The sequence below is a fragment of the Pteropus alecto genome, unplaced genomic scaffold (assembly GCF_000325575.1).
Source record: "Pteropus alecto unplaced genomic scaffold, ASM32557v1 scaffold22, whole genome shotgun sequence".
In the NCBI taxonomy this organism is placed as follows: Eukaryota; Metazoa; Chordata; class Mammalia; order Chiroptera; family Pteropodidae; genus Pteropus; species Pteropus alecto.
In genome coordinates, this window is record NW_006434839.1 from 1,506,061 (window position 1) to 1,528,633 (window position 22,573).

General features: G+C 50.6%; 1 protein-coding gene across 1 annotated transcript in view; it reads right to left on the minus strand.

Annotated features, from left to right (window-relative positions):
• Window positions 1-22,573, minus strand: part of LOC112478681 (transmembrane protein 178B-like) — a 189,104-nt gene that overhangs the window by 53,298 nt on the left and 113,233 nt on the right. Inside the window, exon 2 of the mRNA XM_025045845.1 lies at window positions 13,462-13,575. Coding sequence (XP_024901613.1) covers window positions 13,462-13,575 — 114 coding nt within the window. The remainder of the gene's footprint in view (window positions 1-13,461; window positions 13,576-22,573) is intronic.

The following is a 22,573-nucleotide window of genomic DNA, read 5'->3' on the forward strand; positions in this document are numbered from 1 at the left end:
CGGTTAGTGCCAATGTTCTTGGAGATGAAGACGATCACCAGGCACCTCTGGAGAGTGAGCCAGAAAGCAGCTCCTTCAGACCCTGTCCACACCCCTCAGAATCTCAGCCCTCCCCAAAAGCACCCACTCAGCGGGGGCCTCGCCTCCACATTTTATTGACTCTCACGTGTCCACTGCTGAGAGTCCAGTCCAGGCCCCTGTGATTGTGGGCCTGAAATGTCACAGAGGGCTCCTCCGAGTCCAGACTGCCCATGTCCATCCATCCTATACATGACTGACAGATGAATTTCCTAAGGTATCATAAAGTCACAAGGCTCACACCATGTGGCTCTGCCATGAGTTATTTAAACTCTGTGAGCCTCATCTCTAAGATATAATAATAATTTGCTCCTCACAGGACGGCTGCGGTGTGAGTGAAGCGATGCACACTGGGATGCGGTACGGCTGTGTTGAGCATCTCTAAGTAGTAGCCGTTCCCCAAGAAAGCCAGCTCCGTGCGGGCAGGAACGGCTGCCTCTTTCATTTAGTGCTTAGGACAGTTCCTGGTGAATGGTGGGACCGCAACAAATTTAAAAATAAAGTATTTTAGGCCCATTTCAAATGCCACTATTCCTGCCCCATTCTCCTGGGCTTAGATGGTTTTTTCCTCCTCTGGACACTGCTAAAGCATGTTGCTTGCCCACATCCTGTAGCACTGGCCCCGGCCGCCTTGAGCTGACATCACTGCTCTATGTCCTCTGGTAGACTGTATCCCCTGAAGGCCCCCCATCACTGCCCAGTTCAGATGCTGTGCGTATCACAGGCCCTCAGTAAGCACTGGCATGAAGGTCCTGCCAGCTGGTTCCAAGAATGACCAAAGATGGCTCCTCATTAACCAGAGTGGCAAAGAACTGCGAGCACTCCAGATCCCAGCCCTCTCCTTCAGTGTAAGGAAGAAACGGAGCCAGGTTAGTAGTTTTGTAATTGCACATGGCTTTCACTTCCAGGAAATGAAAAGATCCTCTGGGGTAGGAGCTGGTGGCAATGTGGAATTGGGGAGGGCAGCAGAACACAACGCTAATGTGACACTCAGACACAGCCAGGCTGGGGCAGGGTGGGGCACGGGGGAGGGGTGCTGGCTCCATGTCCACACCCCCCCACAGCCTGAAGGAACCTGCCCTTCTCCTCTACTGCCCCCAGGAGCTTGAGGAGGAGGAAGCTTTTGTGCAGCTCCTTTTCCCAGTTTCCCTGGCAACTGTGCAGCATCTAGAAGCTCCGGGAGTGAAGTGGTGGGAGGGGTGTGGAACACAAATGCTGATGTTGGTCCTGTGTGGTGTCACCTCCACACCCATATCTGAGCCTCTCAGGCTCAGAAGGTCGGTCACATACACACACACACACTCTGACTGCTCATTTCTAATGTGGTGCCAGATGCCCAAGCAGAGAGCCTCAGGAAATGTTACATAATTAGTCTCATTTTGCCACTGCGAACTGAGAGGTAGGGCCCGAGAAGAAATGATAAGTAGCATCGAGGATGCTCAAAGCCTCTTGGTTGGGTTCCTGGATTTCGCATAAGCCTACACAGGACAGACGCATCCCGGAGTATTAGTTAATTCTGTACTGGCAGCTGCTTATGGGCTGGGGACAAGGGATGGGGGGACCTGAGCTTTCACCCCGTTAAGGGTGTCTGATTTGGCGGATCCAGCCAAAGAACAACAGATGTAGAAAGAAGAGAAATAGCAAGACCATTCAGAGGCGAAATTGTCTAGAAAGTAGAAAGATACAGTCTCCAGTTCTGAAATGAGTTCATTCTAAAATCTCATTTGTAAGTCAGTTATTTAGAATTCAGAACCCACTTCCAAAGATGTCATGTCTGTTAATAAATGATGATTAGGTTTCTAGGCTATTCCACAAAAGCCTATTTAACTTGATGTGGACGAAATACTATACATTTGCAATGAAAAGCAATAGAAAAAAATCCTGTTGTGATATCAGTAATTAAATGAAAAAGAAAAACAGAAGCAGAAAATAAATAGCTTCCTTTCATTTCTTTTGAATACTAGAGCTGTTGGACGAAGAGGGTATCTAGCCTGGCTGCTCCTGGAGGGAGGGGGGTCTTCGTTTACTGTGGATGGTGGGATGGAGGGTGAGTAGCTGGTTGGTGGGGGGGTGGGTGGAGGATGAAGTAGGCAGTCCTTTGGGATAATGAAAAACATGAAATATTTGGGAAAACAGAGAGGGGAGAAGAGAAAATGAGTAGGATTATCTCATAAGGTGTAAGTGGGGCCCCTTGGGCTGAGGAAAGAACGTGAATTTTGCAGACACGAAGGCTTGGATTGCAGTCCCCCCTCTGTCTCTTACTGGCTGTAGCTTTGGGTGAGGTGCTCCATCTCTGAGTGTCAGTCACCTCACTGGCAACCTCAGAACGTGGCTTTAGTCAAATGCCTGCATGGTGGACACTGCGGGGCACTGCGCAGACCCCCTTCAGGGAGGGACTTGTTGCCCCAGTTCTGGGAGGGCTGTTGGCCTTCAGGGGTCAGCCCCCACAGGGGCTGCTCAGACACAGAGCCACAGGTCAAGGTGACGCCTCTTCTGGCAGCCCACCACTGTGGGAGGGGGAGGTCTGGCCATCCTGGCCCTATTCAGGCATCACTGTAGGACCAGAGCTCTCTGAGGGGTGTCATGGGCCTGCATCAGAGCTGGACGTACCCTCTGTCAAACCCTTGCTCTGTCCCTTCCTCTCCACAGGTGTGGATCCTGACAGTACTTCATAAACACCCTTCCACTAAACTCAGTTTCAGAGTCTGCTTCCCAGGGGACCTAACCTGCAACAGCCCGACCCAGGTTAGGTGCAGGTGATGATGAAACTCGTCCCCCGCTGCCTCTCCTCACTCGCACTGGGTGCAGCCAGCAGAGAAGCCCACAACCACCCCAAGCAGCCTGGGGTTAGGGCTGCTGGGAGGCCAAGGGCAGAGGGGCAAGCAAGGGTCTGGGTGACTCAAGGGATTCTGCATTCCTATGCCCCTGAAACGGCAGGGGCACACAGGTCACCTAGCAGGTTTTGTTCGTAATGTTCATGTTTATAATCAACAGTTTATAATTTGGAAATAGGATCTATATAAAAAATGTGAGGATTGCTTGGTAAGGCTCTACTATGGTAGCCGCTGGCCACGTGTGGCAATTTAAATTTCAATTGAATTAAATCGTACATTGAATTCCTTGGTTGCACAGGTCATATTTCAAGTGCTCAATATCACAGGTGGCTCACGGCTACCATACTGAGAAATGCTGGTTTACAGATCATTTCCATCACTATAGGAAGTTGTCTTAGACGGTGCTGGTTGGAATACTGAATTGTAAAGATGCTAAGAACGCTTGCATTGTCTTCTCTACCAGCCTTCCATGGAAGCTCCTGAGATAGAGAACACGTGGAGAGAGAAGCAAGACAAGTCCCACCTCTACTGGCTGAGGCCTGGCTCCACCTCCCACCCGCACACACCGAACCCAGTTCCGTGTGAGCAAGGCTGGCTGCCGTGGAGAAATGCTATTTGTGACCCAGCACTCTGCAAGCCTCCTGGCGCTCTGTGACCTCCATGCTCAAGCCAGAGTCAGCCATCAGGGGAAGACGAAGAGGAGTGCAGATGGCAGAGAACATCAGCCCCAAAGGCTACGTAGGGCAGAGGGTCAGCTCCCGGAATCGCCTCGAGAGGCCCTTCCCATGTGCCCCACGTGCTCAGTCTGGAAACTCCATCACTAAGACGATGGCCAACAAAACGTCCCGAAACCTTATCGACTCATGCAAGCCTTTCTTCTCAGTCGTAAACTGAGGCTCCTCTTAGCAGCCAACACGCCAGTCGTCATGACCTGAGTGATGGCAGCGTCTGTGGCCTCAGCGGTGCTCTGTGGTCTCTCCCAGTGACCCTAACCAGTGTGGGTCTGGCTCTTGTCTTCTAGCCACCCCGTGGACCTGACCTTTCAGATCCTCCCTGCTCCCCTAGAGCCCCTCTCTCGTCAGGACTTAAGTTCCATCTTTTCCCCAAGGTCATGGCTATGGAACAGTTCCAACGACGCTCATGCCCGGCCTTGGCTCTCAAGGGCACTCAGGCCAAGCAGAGCTGCACTCACTCTTCACCCAGCTGATGGGTTACATGCTTCAAGGCCAACCCACCTGCCTGCAGTTCTCGGTCCTGAGAAACACAGAATGGCAGGATCCATGACCACAGCCCGCACCACCCAAAGGCCCGTCTCAGGCACTGAAGGAAAAGCAAGGAGTCTGCTTCCCCCAGAACGGGGACATCGCCCCCACCTCCTCCCACTTGACCCTGACAGCATCACCCGCCCTCTCCTTGGCACTAGCCCGCACCACTCAAAGGCCCATCTCAGGCACTGAAGGAAAAGCAAGGAGTGTTGCTTCCCCCAGAACGGGGACATCACCCCCACCTCCTCCCACGTGACCCTGACAGCATCACCCGCCCTCTCCTTGGCACCCTCCCTTCCCCACATCCCGGCACTGTTACAGCGTCCTCTATGGGGATACGTGTTCTATTCCAGGAATGGCAGAGGACCTGACCACAGCACGCCTGGGGAACGGCAGCCTTCCTGGGAGGCAGGGCAGGGCACAACAGTTAGGACAGAGGCATTGCCATGCCCCCGTCAACAATTTCAATACAAATGTGCTCAGCATATTTATCTGTAAAGCTCTGAGAATGTTCCTTTTTAGACACTTAGGATGTAAATCTTCTTTCAGAGACTCACGTTATCATCTAACCTGCATTCTTATCAGACATAACTGATAAATTAGAGGGCTGCTTCTGCTGCTGCCGTCCCTCTGAGGATCCCAAACACTGATGATTTCCTGCCCAAAACGCCTTCCACAATATGCCACGTTGCTGTATCCAGCGAATGATACTCTCAGCCACTTTCTGCTCCCACACCATAAACACCTGATGCAAGCTTCCACCACACACACATCTGTACAGATAGCAAACCCACGACGAACCCAGCAATATGCACAGCCACGCACAAGGCAAACTCACCTGTCTTGGCCGTGTAGAGTTGAATAGAAAAGCCTCTGAGTCCACAAAATGTCATTTCAGAGCCTTTTCCCCAGATGCCATAGCGATCTCTGTGCCTGACACAGCTCTGTCTTACAATAATAATAGCACCTAAGACTGCGTGGCATCAGACTTTACAAAGTGACTGATTTTCACATGAATCATTTTATTTAACAAAAATTTAAAATAACTCTCAAGACGGGTGTTATTTACCACCGCTTTAGGGATGAGTAGACTGGGTTCACAACATGCAGTGTGCCCAGGATCATAAACTTCGAGGCTGACAGAGCTGGAATGCAGTCCGGTGCCCGCCTGGCTTCCTGGAGCTTGAAGCCAGTTTCAGAGTGAGGGAGGACACTGGAGATACAAGATAGAGATTTGAGGCTACACAGTAGGAGGATTTAGGAGGATGGTCGCAGATAACACATGAAATGCAAGAAAAAAGAAATACACCTTGCCTCTTCTATGCGTTTTACCAGACTAACAAAAAGAAACGTGGAAGGAAAGTAAATTACCGCTATAACCAAGGGGAAAGACAAATGGCACACAAATCACTTTTAAGTTCCACTTCTGTACGAGAGATTGTGCTAAATGCAACAATATTCTCTCTGCCGACTCCCATCGAAAGCCCGCCCAGGCTCTCTGCTCCTCTGAGCCTTCCCTGACCACTCCAGCCCCCACCAGCATCCTCCAGACCAAGCGTTTAGTGTGTGAGAACCACACAGATTCCTGGGCCCACCTCTGGAGATGCTGATGAGTAGGTCTGGGCTGTGTACCCCAGTTCCTAAGACAGGGCTTCCCTCATAGCCACTGCTCTCCGTTCCTTATTCTAACTCCCTAATACCCCAGATTCTTTGTAGCACCGGAGCCCACGCTCCTTTGGCCCAGCCTCCTCCCTACCGAACCATGGAGTTCTAAAGCCCCAAAGTGGCACTCTGCATGCATGCCTGCTGACCCTCTGTCTTGTTGACAAGTGGCTGCTGCCCAGACATCTGTATGTCATGCAACCCACATTCCCTGCTGCTGAGCTGTCCCTGCCCCCTGGAACACTCAGCTCCTGGGCCTGCTCCAGCCCCTCACTGCGTGGCTGGCCTGGACGGAGAGCTCCCATCGCTTTAGCTGTTGGAAAGACAAATCAATCACCTGCCACGTTCAGCACCTTTGACTGGGACAGCTCCTCCTAGAAGAACAAGAAGAGGCAGACCCTAACCATCGCCACTTTTTCCTTGCTGTAAAAAAACAACGCAGGCCATGCCTCTGTGATCTGGTAGTTTTATCCTACATCTTGTTTTTATTTTCCCTGCAACGACCCCATGCTGACTGAAGGGTTGAGGCCGGGGCCCATGGTGAGAGTGTGTCGGCAGCGTAAGCCTGCACTCGCTGGGTAGTCGATAAACAGGAAGCAACGAGTGGTTTGATCCCGTGCCTGGTTGGCACCTGGAAATACATCGCCCAATTTGTAAAGCAGAATATCTTTGAATATCCCCTCCAGCAGCTGACACAGGGCTCCTGGTAGAATGCGGCACCCCGTGAATATTGAATGAGTAAATTAACAAATGGCTGAAGGATGCCAGTGGGGTCGTGCCCAGTTCTCCTCTGTGGTGTCCCTATCAGTGTGCCCGGCCAGAAGAAAACAGTTTCCATTCCGCAGAAGCTGAGAGAATGCCTCTAGGCCACACTCCCAACTAATTCCCAGCGCAAAATTGGACCTGCACGTTCAGATGAATTGTGGCTTGAAGACTGCAATTATACCCCCACAGCGGTTCTCAAATTTGTTTCCGTACACGGCTGTCCTTAACAGAGAAGGCTGTGCTGCACTCCGCCCCACCCCCACTCCCGGCCTCGTCCCTTCCCTGTCCCTTCCCTGCCCCTCCGGCCGTCTGGGAAAAAAAAACCTCTCCTTTCTGTCCCCTCCGTCTCCATCACTGATCCCTTGCTGGGCCAGCCACCTATGTAGGTGGGATGGACAGCTGGCTGCATGTGAGTTATGTTTTAAAGTATCTCCACATGACCTTCAGTCACCTCACTGTCATTCTCTTGGGTTAGGTCCTCTGAATAATAAAAAATGCTATCAGGAAAGGTAATCCAAGAAGACATTAACACGGTAGGTCAAACGAGCTCATCGACTTTGAACTGTGAGTGTCCCGGCATCTTACGTAACCTCTGAAAGGCAAGAGAAGGTGGGCTTCCACTGTGCTCTGCTGAAGCAGCTCGCTTTTACGGGAGCCGGTTGCCTATTGCCTATACGAGGAAAGGAACCAAATCAAATGTTTGACGAAGCAACTTGGAAATGTGAATTTAGAGTCAGTTAGACTGTTTTTAATGCTTTGAGAATGAGAAGGTTATGTCACATAATCTGTGAATCACAATATAAAATTTTCTACAATAAACCTTGAGTTTCCTTCCACCACAGGGAAGGGAAGGGAAGGGAAGGAAAAGAAAAAAGGAAAGAAAGCCCTCACCAAATTAGTAAAGCTGTTGCCCAGCAGACGCCTAAGAGGATGGACTGAGCACAGGTAAGTTTTGACGGAAGCAAGGAGTGTCCTGGCACGAGTTACTGCTGCAAAGGGAGGTCCAGGTATACCACTGCGTTAAGAGGCACGTGTTCTCTGCCTGGCTCATTGCAGAAAGACCCCTGGGCCCTTGGGAGTACAGGCAAGGGGCAGCCAGCGCAGGCTGTGGGTCTCCTGAAAGGTTTACGACATCCCCTCCAAGGGCTGAGTTGGGGCAGAAAGACGTGGAATAGTTTGCAAAAAGCAAAGACTTTAGAATACCAAGTGACATATGGCGATGCTCTATTGGTTGAGTTTCTGTGGTAGCGAGCTTTCACAGTCCCAGGGATGGGTTCTTACTCGTGGTGACCCCCACGGAGGCCAGCCTTGCAAACAAGAGGCAGCTCACCACAGATTGCACACAGTGAGAGCCTCGCACTGGTTGGGCTCAGATGTGGATTCAGGGGAAGGGAAATGGCTGACTCTGCAGGGAACCTAAGCTGCTAACGTCTAGAATGTTTACCTCATTAGGCTGTTTTCCATAACATCAGCCAAAAACAGAAAGAAAAAAAAAAATAGCTGGAGGGAGTCTGTCCGCTACAGCCCAGACTTGGATTCTGAGTTCTCAGTCTCAGATTCCCCCCAGGCCAAGACGGGACCTGCAGGCTGCCCCCTCCTCCCTGGCTTGGTTACCTGGCCTGCAAAGGAGCCAGAACAGCTCAGACTGGGCTCCCAGGAGCACTACAGCTGATATGCACAAAGAGGTGGTGTCGTTGTTATAATTACACTGTTCTCTTCGTTCCAAGCCCTTTGGTCTACCATAGTCATCTTGTCATAACCAGGGATGGCTGAGGAAGAAGGGACCAGGGACCAAGACAGCTCCTAGGCTGGGGGGCCAGAAGTCTGCATGGGAGGAACACCCCAAGGGCAGATGACCAGCTGGTCCAGGAGCTCCCAGGGCAGCCCATCGAGAAAAGAAAAGGGAAGTGCCATTGGGCAAAGGGCCTACATAAGTCCAAGGGCAGAGGCTGATGGCAGTGGGGAGGGGCAAGGCGCAGCCTGGGGCCCAAGAGGAGGGCAGTATGTGGGGGTGACTGGAGGGAGTCACAGAAGCACCAGGAGACTAGGGTTCAGGGGCAGCATGTGCTAGTTCTGGAAAGAGGGGAGGGTGTGGGAGAGGCCAGATACATCCTCGCCAGAGCAGCAGGACAGGCTGGGCCTCTCAGCCTGTGGCCTGGATGGTGGCTGGTCCCCCACGACTGAGCTAGCCCACGGGCCCCCGCTGCGAGTGGCCAAGAGCTTCAGGGACAGGGAGCCAAGTGTGTCGTTCACGTGTCTGCATTAGACAGGACAGTCTGCATTTTGATTTCCTCTCTCTCTCAGCCACATGTCCATGGAAATGTCCTTCTTCCTGCACAAGGCTTCAGCCTCCACCTGTCCCCTTTCCCCCTGTCCCCAATGCCCCTTCCCTAATGCCCTCCCTCCCTCTTTAACCAGCCTTACTTCCACTGATTCCACTTTCCAGGCCACTGTGTGAGGGTGTTGATGGGGAGGGGTCAGGGCCCTCAGCAGGGTCGGCGGGGGCCAGGAGGTGCTGGAAGTCATCTCCTTCCCTCCCCCGGCCAACCGGAAATGCGCTACATGACCGTCCCATCTAATTAGCTGGACTAAGGAGGCTTTAAAAAAATCTAGCTTTCCAGGCTCTCAGCCTCTTGAAAGATAACAGAGAAGATCTGCTTGGAGGGAAGTAGAGCCCCCAGCTCCCCAACTCCCTCTGCCAGGTTGCAATCGACCGTGAGCAGGAACCTCCATCTTGAAAACGCCAAGTGGAATGGGGAAGCCTGAGCTCACAAGCACAGCGTCTCAGGGCCTTGTGTGCAATCTGTGGTGAGCTGCCTCTTGTTTGCAAGGCTGGCCTCCGCGGGGGTCACCACGCGTAAGAACCCATCCCTGGGACTGTGAAAGCTCGCTAGCACAGAAACTGCACCAGCTGCCCAGAGCCCCTGCCAAGCGGATCAGGGGGTGCCCCTGCCAGCCTCCCTGGGGTCCCCCGGTGCAGCCCCAGGCCCAGCGCCACTCCATGCCAGCTCCCTCTCGGTGACAACATCTTCCCGGGCCCTGCTTTCTCAGACTCCTGGCTGCCCTGTCCCCGTCACAGGCCCTCAGGCTCCCCTTCCCTGCAGTGCCACTGGGCAGTATCCTGGCCCCTGGCTGAGCTGAAAGGGCATGTTGAAGTGGCGCCAGGGGCAGGGAGAGCAAAGGTAGGCCACTCGGGATGGCCTCAGGGACTCTGGAGCTTACACAGCACACAGCATTCCCCAAACAAGCACTGCAACCTCACACAGAAAAGCCTGTGGGATCTAGTGAGAGGAGGAGGCAGCACCGCTTCAGATGCCACTGCAAAGCCAGCCTGCTTCCCCTGACCGCTGCTCATCTGATTCTGTCACGCTCGAACCATGAGGCCAGACAACCACCCGGAGAGTGGCATCAGCCAAGCTCAGCTCTTGCAGCCACCCTTTCATCCTCACTGGCCCAGTGACACTCGCCTGTCCTGCCTCAGCCCTGGAGGCAGCAGCAGGATCTGGGTCAGGAGTGCAGCGCACCCAGAGCCCACAGAGGCTCAGGTCCCTGGGGCCCAGGGAGGGGCTGCAGGCAGTTAAGGAGGCGGGGGACTGCCCTGAGCCACGTGGACCTACGGCACAGGTCCCAACTCCGGGAGGAGTTCTGCCTTCTCCCAGGAAGCTTCGGCCAGGGCAGGAAGGAGAAGCAGGCACACACAACACCTCACCAGCCTGTGCCGTCCAAGCCAAGTCAGAACCTCATCACCCAGTCACTCAAACAGCTCAGCATTCAAACCTCAGTCAGAGCCTCCCCCAAACACACACACAGGCGCACACGCGTGAACGAACACGAACGAACGAACGAACGAACGAACGAACGAACGAGCACACACACACACACACATTCAATTCTCTGGCCTTTACTTCCCAAGGTGGTTATTATCTATTTACACCTGGATTTGTAAGCCTCGTGGCCTATGGATCATTTTATCCTTTTACCTGCTGTTCACCTGTAAGGGGAAGGAGCTCACAGCCAGATAGTTAAGCCTCCCATTGGCAGGGTTAACCGTTGCAGAACCACAGCATAATTTTTAAATTCTGCTTTTCCTATTTGAAATTTTTGCCACATCATTGATTGACAGCCACATGCAAATTCATGATGAATAATGTATAACCTAAGTAAAACCGAAGTCCAAAATAGTTGCCTGAAGTTGCTTTAAAAAAAAAATCAAATTTCTTTCCTTTGACGAAACTTATGTATCAAGAAAAATTATAGAATGTAAATATTATAGTCAAATTATTAAATGATAACCAATCTAGTATCATATGAATTTATTTGATCCCATTTACAGTATTAAAGAGTACAGGATTCTCAAGTAAAGAAATCAGTCTGATTTTTTTTTAATTTCCAAAGCTTGATCATAGGAGTCTGCCAATCTTTGATAGTTTCTACTTTATTCCAAAGGGGGCTCATGTGTGTCCACTTCCTACTTAGTGCCATCAATATCTGAACTCTGAAAATTAAAACTGCCATTGACTGTGCTTCCCCATTTCACCAGCATTGCCATTGACACTTAGTACCAACTTCAGATGAGACAGATGCTCACCTGCACTCTGGCTAAAAATAGCTGTCATCGATGTCAGGAATGGCAAATGTTCTCTGCCTGCTTAACAGCCCACGAGGCCACTCGGTGAAAGAGGCATATGAATCTCACACCAAAGGGCAGCCTCCACTGCGCCAACACAGGGTGCCCAAAACCTTTGCAAATATCAGTCGCTGAGCTAAAAATAGATCTGTGAGCACCCCAATCACAGCACGAGTGTCACACTAGTTTTTGCAAAACCCAACAGCACTACAGTTTAGGAATGAGGACCCTGGAGACACGGGCCTCAAGAAGATTCCGCAAACCCTAGCATTAGCCCCTCTCTCCATCTTGGCCGACACCATGTAACATATTTTCAGTGATGCTGCGATGAGTAATCTATTTGGATTCCAGACGTCTACTGTGTAAACAGCCAAAAGAGTTCTACCAGGTTTCCCTTGAAATGCATCCGTGCAACTGACACTAAAATAATTCTCCTTCTTGCTGAAAAACTTTCACAAACTATCTTAATTGCTTGAAGCAATTTTACTATATCGTAATTATCGCATTGCCTGGTAATTATTTGCTTGCGAATGTATCTCTCTCCCCACCATCCTCCTCCGCCTCCAGATGTGAGCTCCTGGAAAGAGCTCCTTGTGGCCTCGCTATCCACTACGTGCCTGGTACATAGAGAAACTCGGTAACTTTAGATGAATTGAGTGAATTTGAATCGAAGCTGCTATGTCAATGACTTCTTCCTTCTTAGATTCCATTATGACCCCCATAACTTAAGTTATATTTAAGTGGTTATTCAACAAAGCTTATTGTGTACTTTGAACATCCTTTTTCGGCTTCCGTAACTGTCTATAGTAGACCAATGCCATGTGACAAATCAGCAGTCATGCTCAGGTATTTACAGAGGCAGCTCCTTATAGGTCTACCTCCAAAAGGGAAATTAAGAACTTCAATTGTGCGGCTCTTCGAGGCAAACTTCACACTAGAATTAAATAAGGATGTGGTGCGCTTCACTTAGTGGCTAGAATGTAGAAATGCTCATTGAACATGAGCAACCTGTCCCCATGTTCAGGTTAGTGTCTCTAGAAATGATACAGCTAGTAGGGCCACCATTTAGGTGATGCCTCCCCACCTGCTGACACCTGCTCTATCATTTCAGGCCAATGGCATCAGTCACAACCATCCACAATCTTTTTCTTGAAACCAATGAATGATTGCTCTTTCCTGTTTATTTTTACTTGTCTCTCTCACCACCCCTGACTCCCAAGGTATGGTTGTTGGATTAAACTCAAACCAAAAAGTGGAACGTACCTGGTCGGTTCCAGGCATGCAAAAGATAACCAGGCGACAATAAAGAGAAGAAAGGTGTTTTTAGGCTTCTTCAAAGTTTAACATTCTTTTTATCAAGAAACAAAAGACCCTCTTTCCCACATCAAAGTGAGTTGCATCTTAACCTTGAGATATGTGGAAAGAGCCGGAATAGGAAAGAAAGGACAAATGCAACAGTGACGGCGTGGAGCTTACTAAGAGTAAGAATGTGTTCACACGGAGAACTGTGCCAGCAACGGAGGAGAGCATTGCTGCCCCAGACGAGCACAGATCCCCCAGGGAGAAGAAGAGTAAAAATAGCCAACTCACTCTTGTTTGCTCATTAAGTCACCCTCCCATCACAACTTAAGTCTCTGAGGATCCCTGACCAAGAAATTCCCCAACCAAGAGAAGCGAGAATTCTGATCCTCGCTGAGCACCTGAGTGCAAACCAGGGCCCCAGCGTCTGTCATCCTGGGGGAGCCGGAAACTTGTAATTTGAGGACGAGGCCCCACCATTGAGTGACCCCACCATTCAGTGAGCCTGCAATCACGGGCCAGCTCAGCCCGTACAGAGCATGACACAAGGGATGAGCAGGTTTCCACAATAACGCTCCGAGCAACCTGGAGACACACTATAGTGAAATCCCAGGAGTCGGTTCGGTGGGTGGAATCTGAAATGCCTACTAGGGTAGTGAAGTGAGATCACTGACCATCGTCTAACTGCTAGTTGTTTGTTTGTTTTTAATTTCAGAAGCAAAATCCTCAAATTTATAATAGAATCAAAACCAACTGAGGCAACTGTGACCCACAGACATTGACGCGTTCAGGAACCGCCGCCCTGATCCCAGACTGTCCACAGGCCTCAGAGAGAAGAACAGCCTTCTACCCAGACCAAGCTGTTGATGGGCATCCAAACCCCATGCTTTCCGAAGGTCACGGCCAAAGGAAGAAAGTCAGGTGTACTTACGGAGGGCGTGCCACTCATCCTGGCGGATGGTCTTCGTGATGTTGAAAGTGAGGTTCCTGGGGATGCTGGCCGAGGAGTAGTGGTATTTGATGTATGTGCATCGCTCGATCTCTCCTGGCAAAGAGAGGCAGGAAACCAAGCGTCAGTGAGGAAGCAACCACGTTTGAGGCAGTTTCTGGGATCCATTTTTCTGTCCTAGGGAAAGGGACTGGTTTCATATTGAGCCTGGTGACACCTATAGTTTATGCAAAGCAGTAACTTTGACTCCAAAAGAGCAGGAGAGTGAAACTAAAATCAAACGCTAGAGATTCGGTTAGAAAAACACATCTCTGGCATCATTCGGAGGTGGGGAGAGCCACGGTTTAGGCTGATGGCTTGCTGAGAAGGTAGTACCCATGTGTGTTTAAGGAAATCAGCGTTTAAGTCAAGGGAGGAAGTTTGGCATCGAAAGACATTAACGGTGTTTTGTAAGCACGGACCAAAAGCGAGCAGGCTTGGGCCTTGATGATGTCATTTGTGCTTGTAGCACATGCTGTCTGTGGAATGCCAAGCTAGAGGAGGGGCCTGTTCCCTTCTCTCTGTCCCATCCCCCAACCTCACCTCTGAAGACAAAGCACTCAGATCAGTCTCTATCTCCTTGAACCAGTCTCTTCTCAGGTTTCCGGGAAAAAATTGAAGCCCCTTCACATACTCAACACCTGGTCCAATAGGACCTTTACCGATAAGTTGTCATTATCAATGTATGCTCTTTCTTAGTCAAATTATCAAAATATTCCTAGATCTTAGAGCAAAGGTTCTCAAAGTATGCTTCTGGGGCCATGGCATCAGCATTCTGGGAACTTGCTAGAGTTGCAATTTCCCAGGTCTAACCCCAGACACACCGAATCAGAAACAAGGAGGTCAAGCCTGCAATCTCAATTTTAATAAGCCTTCCAGGTGATTCCATTGCTCGCTTAAATTTGAGAACCGCTGCCTTCAAGAATCTAACAGAATTGCCAAGGTATTAATTCACAAATCCACCCTGTTAGCAAATTCCAACAGGAAGGCGTGACTGGGCATTCTTCCCTTGCCACTCACGGTCCCTGCAGCCATTTCTATTGACGCTTGCTTATCTGGGGGATATTAAAACTCAATTTCGGGGCATTGTGAAGAATCAGGAAAGGAGTGATTTTTAAAAGTTAGGGGTTTTAAAATTTGCTTGTGCACCTGAATGGTTTTTGATGGTAATCCATTTTGCACCCCACTGATTTTCAATTTATAAGTGTGGCACCTGATTGAATTGTTTGACCCCTGGCTCAATGTCAGCAGGGAACCTGGCAATTGGTGGAGTGCAATAATTTAGACAGTGCCTCTCATGAAATCAATGCCTTATTGTAAATCACATCTGGACAACTGCCCAACTGCCAGCTATTGGCAGACAGTCCTCCGATGGGACAGATGCGGTTCAAAGAAGCGAAGTTTGGGGAAAGTGTTATGTACTCCTTTCCTTTAGTCTTTAATTTTCAACTCCTCTGCCTCCGTCCCCTTGGCCTACGAAAACACCCTGAAGTCTCTCACAGGCCCCAGCATTCCCCCGACCACACCCCCACCCTGTCTCCCTTCCTCCCGAACTTGCTATACTTCTGCCGAAAGCAAACGGCCTCCACGTCCTCAAACCCACACGCTCCAATTTCCATTAACAGCATGGCCTCCCATCCAGCCAACAGCACCATAAACCCCAGTCGCCCTCGATGCCGCCCTCGCTTTAGGGGGGCCCCTCCTCCCTCACACCTGGCTGGTCCGCACATTCTGTCCGTTCTACCTCAGAAACCTCCCTGGACTCCAGCCTCTCCTCTCTGTCCCCATTCCTTCCATAGTAACAATGACCAAGCTCTACAAAGCTGCAGTCCCTGGAGACTCAGGAAGTCGGAGAGCCGTGCCGAGTGCTTCGCAGACCAGTGGTTCCCAACCTGACTCGTGTCACGGCACACACAGAAAAGAGGCACCTGGGATCAACAGACGCGCTGGCCCAGCTCTGCCAGCCTCTCCGAAGGCTGCGGGAACCAGCATCCAACACACTGTGACCCACTCAAGTCCTGTACTTATGCCACCCGCGGGAACTCTGTTATGGACAGCGTCTTGCTTAATCCTGTATACAACCCAATTCGGTAGGTATTACTAGGATCATCACTCCTATTTTACAAATAAGAAAATGGAGGCTCAAGATGATGTGACACGCCCAAGGAGGAAGCAGCAACAGGATCAGAACCCAGAACTGTCTGACCAGAGTCTCTGTCCACTCCGCCCCACTCCACCCTGCTGTAGTCCAGAACGTATATTCCAGAAAGGAAGCTGTGGTGTCTCTTCCACACAGACTACCCCATACTCTTCCGGCGGAAAGTTCCAGCGCCAGCCATCACACACCCCACGCTCCGCCAGGTGGCCCTTCCCACCTGGCCCCGACTCTGCCCCTACTCTCCTCCCTGCCTTTCCTCAAGTGACGCACGTCTACTCGTCCTGAGCAGAGGCTGACAGGCAGGTCCCCGGCAGAGCTGCCCTCGGCCCGCCGCGCCCCGCAGGGGGCCCTCGCTGGGCACCCACACACACACACACCTGTCCCCTGCGCCAAGCTCACCAACAGCGCGTGACTTATCTGTTCACGCGCCTCGCTCCCCCACCAGACTATGAGTTTCTCAAGGGCAGGGACTCGTCTCGTCCATTCATCTTGATCTCCCTGGCTTCCGGTGCAGGGTGAGCACCAATCACATGTGCTTTGAAGAAAGGAATGAATAATACGAGGCCCCTTTGTAAAACCACAGCAGGCAAGGGATCCAACCGCCTCTATGACATGCGAGGGATTGAAATAATTGAGGCAAATTAGAACGGGTGACTGTCACGGAACTCTGTGACTCTGCAGCAAACACTCCTTCCCTGTCTGGACAATGTAAAGAAAGGCTTGTCAGTCATGGTGAGGGAGACGGAAGACACAGGCAGAACGGCCTCTCACAGCACCTTGTGAATGGAATCCGAAGGGTGAATAGAGCAATTTAAAAAAAAAAAAAAAAGGAGAGAAAGATGAAAAAGGATAGAGGATTTTAATAAGAATATCACTAGCAACGACCTTGGACATGTACTGTTGAGCAGGTTGTGCCCTGCACAAGGCCACCTCCTGGGGACACCTGGGCTCTGAAATCCAGCGACCGCTCTGCTTGCCCAGCCGTGCGTTCTGCTGGGGAGGAGGGGTCCGCCCCCGCCCGAGGGACTGCCTCAGTCCAATAAGCACAAAGGTGTCATACACACTAGCAGCTAACAGAACACTCCTGGACCCAGCTTCGGAGACCCAAACAAGATCCCAGGGGTGCCCATCACTAATTTCTGAGAAAAATACCTGATTTCTTAGCTAAATCAGGTTCTCTTAGCCTCAAAACAAACTCAACAAACGACCACAGGGTTCCAGGCAGGCTGCAGCCAGCCCCCTCGGCTTCCCTCACCCCCAGCCCACCCGGCCACTTGACACTCAGCAAGAGCAAGGAGCTGACAGACAAGTACCTCGGGGGCGGCCAGGGAGCCTGGCTGGAGCCTCTGCCACAGCCACAGCCCCACTGGAGGCCTCACTATTTGCTTTGCCTCGGGGATGCAAGCATCCTGCCTTGACAGCAATTAAATTTGAAAGACTCAAATATTGCCTAAGAAGAAAGGCAAAATGTTTATCCATGTGTCTGCAGGTCCTGTCAGTGTGCTGGGCTTTTGTAAATACAGGCACCATCTGGGCACCAAATTCGTGTGCCCAGAATGTGGGTTTCCCAATACAAACAGGCTTTCCTGCTGCAAACAGTGCAGAGGGGCCCCCTGGAAGGCAATGGTGAAGCCGAGGCCTTACCTGGGATGAAGATCAAACCTGTCTTCCCCTGCGTTCCAGCCCAGAGAGCTTCCCCATCAAGAAAACTTGGGGGTGGGGTACTTGGGGTAAAGGACACTTTACATCTCTGGCCATGCTCTGCCTTCTGAGCTGGTGACTCTCCTATCTGCATGTCAGGGTCCCAGACAGACAGGATGCCCAAACGGGTGACTGAGAGTTTCAAAAGGGGACGGTTTACAGGGCTGAGCACAGGGTGCAGAGACCGGCAGAAGGCAGAGCAGGGAATGGGGGCTGGCAGCAGCAGGAAGTGGCAGAACCCAGGGGCTCGGGGAGCAGAGGCAGGAGCCGTGACCTGAGCCTGAGATGGTGGCCGTACCGAGGTGATGCAGCCTTTGGCAGAGAGTCACGGCCAACCCATGGCGAGGTGGCAGGGTATAAACACCCAACCTCTCCCTCCTCTCACCTTTATCTCCTGCCAGGCACACCCGGGAGCCAACCCTAACTGGAAGCTGGAGGGCAGGCCAGCCCCAGGGGCAGCGAGGAGATGCAAGGCCGGGACTGGATTCGAGGGACAAACGCAGGCGTCACACTCGCCGCCCTCCGTTCTCGTTCCTCTTCTCTTCCCCTCGTCTTCCTGGCCTCCTCCCCTTCTAAACGCCTCACCCAGCTTTCCTTCCGCCTAATGCCAGCATATTCCTCCTCCCTCCACCTCCACTTCCAGAATCTTCGATGGCAAAGGGAGACGCAGAAACAAGAAACAAGGAAAGATGGGTCTCATCCTTTTTCTGTGTCAGATCCTTTAAGAACCAAGGCAAAAGCCTGGGAACTCACATCAAGTACTAAATATGGGTCCTGCACACAGTAAGTGCTCAAGAAATATTGGTTACGATTATCAGTTGCTGCCCAAAGACTCCTTACTCTAAGGGGTCAAGATCACGAGAAATCAGAAATCACATTAGCGACCGATGTTTCCGTCATGCTGTAGACATACGTATGTACGTCTATTTCATACACGGTGACCCAGAGGCTGGAAGAACAAGAGCTCGATACACACAGGACAGTGATGAACGCAGTGGGCACACGGTCGCTGACGCCCGGGCCCCGACCACGCCTTACACCAGATTTTCCTCTCACGTGCATCCACTATCAGCAACACAGGGCTTCCCCAGCACCCTGGAAGGGGGCTATCGCTCTAGTTATGTATGTTACGCAGGAACCTTCTCAGGCAGACGATTTTAGAGGCAGCGCTGGGACCTGTCCCCACCCCATCTCAAATTATGTTCCCTAAACAGGTGCCATAGTACTTTAAATTCTTCCATTAGAGAGTCATTCCTTGGGGTCGGGTATTATTCTCTTAGACACCCATTTTTAAAGCTCTTTTAAATAAGTCTGAAAGGGCAGCCGGTCACTGATGCGTTGGTGTGAATGAGATTTCATGGTGCCCTTCCTCCAGACACAGGGGCTGCAGCAGCGGCGAGACGCCGAGAAGGGCACGCGGGATCCACGACGGCCCACGAGGGACGTGGACCGTGTGCTCCAGCGACTTGGCAGGTGCTCCCAGCGCTGACCAGAGTGGGCTCGAGGAAGAACCAGAACGTGGGCACTCCCCGCCCACCCCCACGCTCTCTAAAAGAGGAGTGACCGGTGCAGCCACTATGGAAAACAGCATGGAGGTTCCTCCAAAAATTACAGCTGCAGCTACCGCTTGATCCAGCAACCCCGCTTCTGGGTATTTATATTTATCCAAAGAAAATGGAACTGCTATCATGAAGAGACGTCTGCACCCCCATGTTCACTGCAGCATTATTCACAACAGGCGAGATATAAAAATCACCCAAGCGTCCACTGACGGATGGATAAAGATGTCTCTCTCTCTCTCTCTCTCTCTCTCTCTCTCTCTCACACACACACACACCCACCCAAGCGTCCACTGACAGATGGATAAAGATCACACACACACACACACACACACGAATATTACTCAACCGTAAAAAAGAAAAAATACTGCCATCAGCAACAGCATGGATGGACTTTGAGGGCATTATGCTAAGTGAAATAAGTCAGGCAGAGAAAGACAAACACTGTACAATCTCAACTTATATGTGGAATCTGAAAAAACTGAGCTCACAGGTACAGAGAGCAGACGGGTGGTTGCCAGAGGCCGGGGTGGGGTGGCGGAAATGGGTGCAGGTGGTCAAAAGGTATGAACGCCCAGTTAGAAGATACATAATTTCTGGGGCTGTAACGTACAGCATGGTCAAAAGTAGTTAACAACACCACATTGTATATTTGAAATTGCTAAGAGAATAGATCTTGAAAGTTCTCATAAGAAAAAATTTATAACTATGTGAAGTGATGGATATTAACCAAACTTACTATGGTAATCATTTCACTATATATATATAAATACATAAAATCAACATACTGGATACCTTAAACTAACACAATATTGTGTCAATTATATCTCAATAAAACCCAGGGAAGTAGAATGAGGCAGGCTGGGTAGGTGATGGTCAAAAGTATTTTTAAAAAGTTGAGTTAAACAATATTTAAATGGTTTATTAATTGTAGGACTTCAAGAGTTTTTAATATGCACTGTCCCCAAAAAGGACAGGTATGGCACGCGACTCTCCCAGATTCCTTTGACCTAAAATCCTGTTTTATTCAAAGAGCAGTTTCTACTGCTAGACTAAGTTCATCAAAAGCAGAAACCACTCTCGTGTTTACGTTTTCACCGTCAGGGCCAGGCAAGCCGTTGGCACACAGCAAGACCTCAATATATATTTGGATGAATGAAGAATGGATATCAAGATCTGTTACTCGATCAAATGATCGACAAGGTAAAGGACATAACTGGCTTTGAGTATTTGTTGGTCTCTTCCCGGAAGCCATGTCTGGGAACTACCAGCCACGCAACCCCAGGGTCAAACACCCATCCGGGAGCTGGGTCTGCCCAATGCCTTGAAATAAGTCTGAAATCTCAGTGCACAGAACCAGAGCAGAGGCTCAGCTCCCTCAGCACCCCACAACTCTGGCCCACTGCAGTGGGCGCTCCTGGGCACACTGACAGCACCCACATCAAGCACCCAGCAAGCTGTTTCGTGCAATGCCCTTCACAAGTCTGCTTATCCCCAGCCTACAGGAGAGCACGAGAGTCAACACTCACGAGAGCACCCCTCGACCACGGGTGTGAGAGCCAGAGAGCAAGCGTCCCGTCCTGGGGAGCATACTGTGAGGTGCGCTCTGCACGGCTACACAGAGGGTGGTCTCTGGGGTCCACCTGACGCTCACGCCAGCACCGGCTCAGCTCCGCACACGCCACTGGCCTCCCTTCCTCCCCCTGCTTCCTGGGACTCCTCTCGAGTCCCCGTCATAGGCTTTACTTTAGCAGGGGCAGGGGGACCCAAACGAAGACGGATTACCTAGAGCAGTGAGTGTGGTTTACACACTTGGAAACAGTGCGTATGGTGATAAGTAGAAGGAATTGGTCCAGCTTAACCCTGAGGTGACTTTGAAGGGTGACCTGGCGCCCGGGGCAGCGGAGGCTCCTCCCCTTCTTTCTCAGCATCCCCACATCCTCTGTGTTCTTTTCTTCCCTTGATATTCGAGCATCATAGAGACACAGGGATGGGCTGCTGGACCACTTCTGAGAGTCCTTCCTCCATCCCAGAGCTCCCTCTTTTTAACAAGGAAAGAAAAAACCTATTCATTGCCTTCTGTATGCCGGGAACTCATATTTTATCCCATGTCATCCTCCCAGCAACCCCGTGGGGTAAATATCATAGTAATATCCCTGTCTGACTGAAAAAGAAGGGGAGCATTTGGACAGAAGGCCCTCCCAGAGCCAGTCGGCAGTGTCTGTCGGTGTCAGGGTTTCGGGCACCACAGCTGTGATGACTGGCTGCCTGGGTGAAGATTCACCGGGAACGATTATTTTGCAGCCATGGTGCCTTGCATGCAGAAGGCGCTCAATACTTCCATCGATGAAGGAAGGAAGAAAGAAAGAAAGGGAGGGAGGAGGGAGGGAGGAATGTCACTCAGGTTTGTCTACAGCTCCTCTTCCTGCGGTGCCAATGGTGAGAGCTCAGACCCCTCGGGTCTGTCCCTGGCCCGCCCGGGCCTCGGCTGTAGCACTGGTCCTCATGGTCTCATGGTGTCCCGTGGGGCTGACAGTTCTTAGTCATCTTTCTAGCCTGAGGCCTGTGCTCTGTGCTTGATAAGTGCAAAGATTAAGTAGAAAGTAGATGAATACAGGAAAAATAAACTAAAAAGCAACATTTTTTTTAATGATGAAGCCTGTTAAAGCTTACATCTTGTTGGACTCTGTCCCCTCTGCAAAGGGCTTTTTCTCCAAAAACCTCATGGTCATGGTGTCCCGTGGGGCTGACAGTTCTTAGTCATCTTTCTAGCCTGAGGCCTGTGCTCTGTGCTTGATAAGTGCAAAGATTAAGTAGAAAGTAGATGAATACAGGAAAAATAAACTAAAAAGCAACATTTTTTTTTTTGATGAAGCCTGTTAAAGCTTACATCTTGTTGGACTCTGTCCCCTCTGCAAAGGGCTTTTTCTCCAAAAAAAAAAAACAAAAGAGAGAGAGAGATAAAAAAGTTAAAGTTACATCTTAACAGAAAGAGGAAGTAGAAAGACTTTCTTTTAGCAAATTGGGGAAGCCATATGTCAGATTTATCGGCATTATTAACGTTGAATTCTTCAGCAGGCCGAAAGAGCAGGGGTAAGGAACACAGGAATTTAGGAGGCTAAAGGTTTGGCATCAGAAGTAAAACCTGCCCCCGAGGAAAGAAGAAGTAAGGAAACCAGAAATGTTCCAGGCGTTCAAGGAGGGCAGACAGGGCTGGGGGTTCTCACAACCTCCCCAACCTCTGTCCCCAGGCAGGGCAGGAAGGGGACAGGAATGGGGAGGCCATGCCTTTGGCAACTCCACAGACCAGCAATGTTGACGAGAGCTCTTGCTATTTAAGACGCGATTCTTCACAAAAGCTTATTTCCAGAAACCTCCCCACTCCACCTCCCCATGTCTCCTCTTTAGCACCTTCTGCTCCTCCCAGCTGCTCTGAGCCAAAAGATGTGCAAAGCTTATAGCTGCTGCAGGCCCAGCCAGAAAGAAGGTTTTATTTTCTTCATGCTGCAGAAAAGTGTTACCTACGTTTTTATTTTTAATGTTTTCAAAGGCTTTCCATTTTGCCTGCTTTGTTTTTTGGTGCTTGTGGTATCGGCATGGCCTTTTAATGTTGTTTTGTATGAACTGCATAGACGGA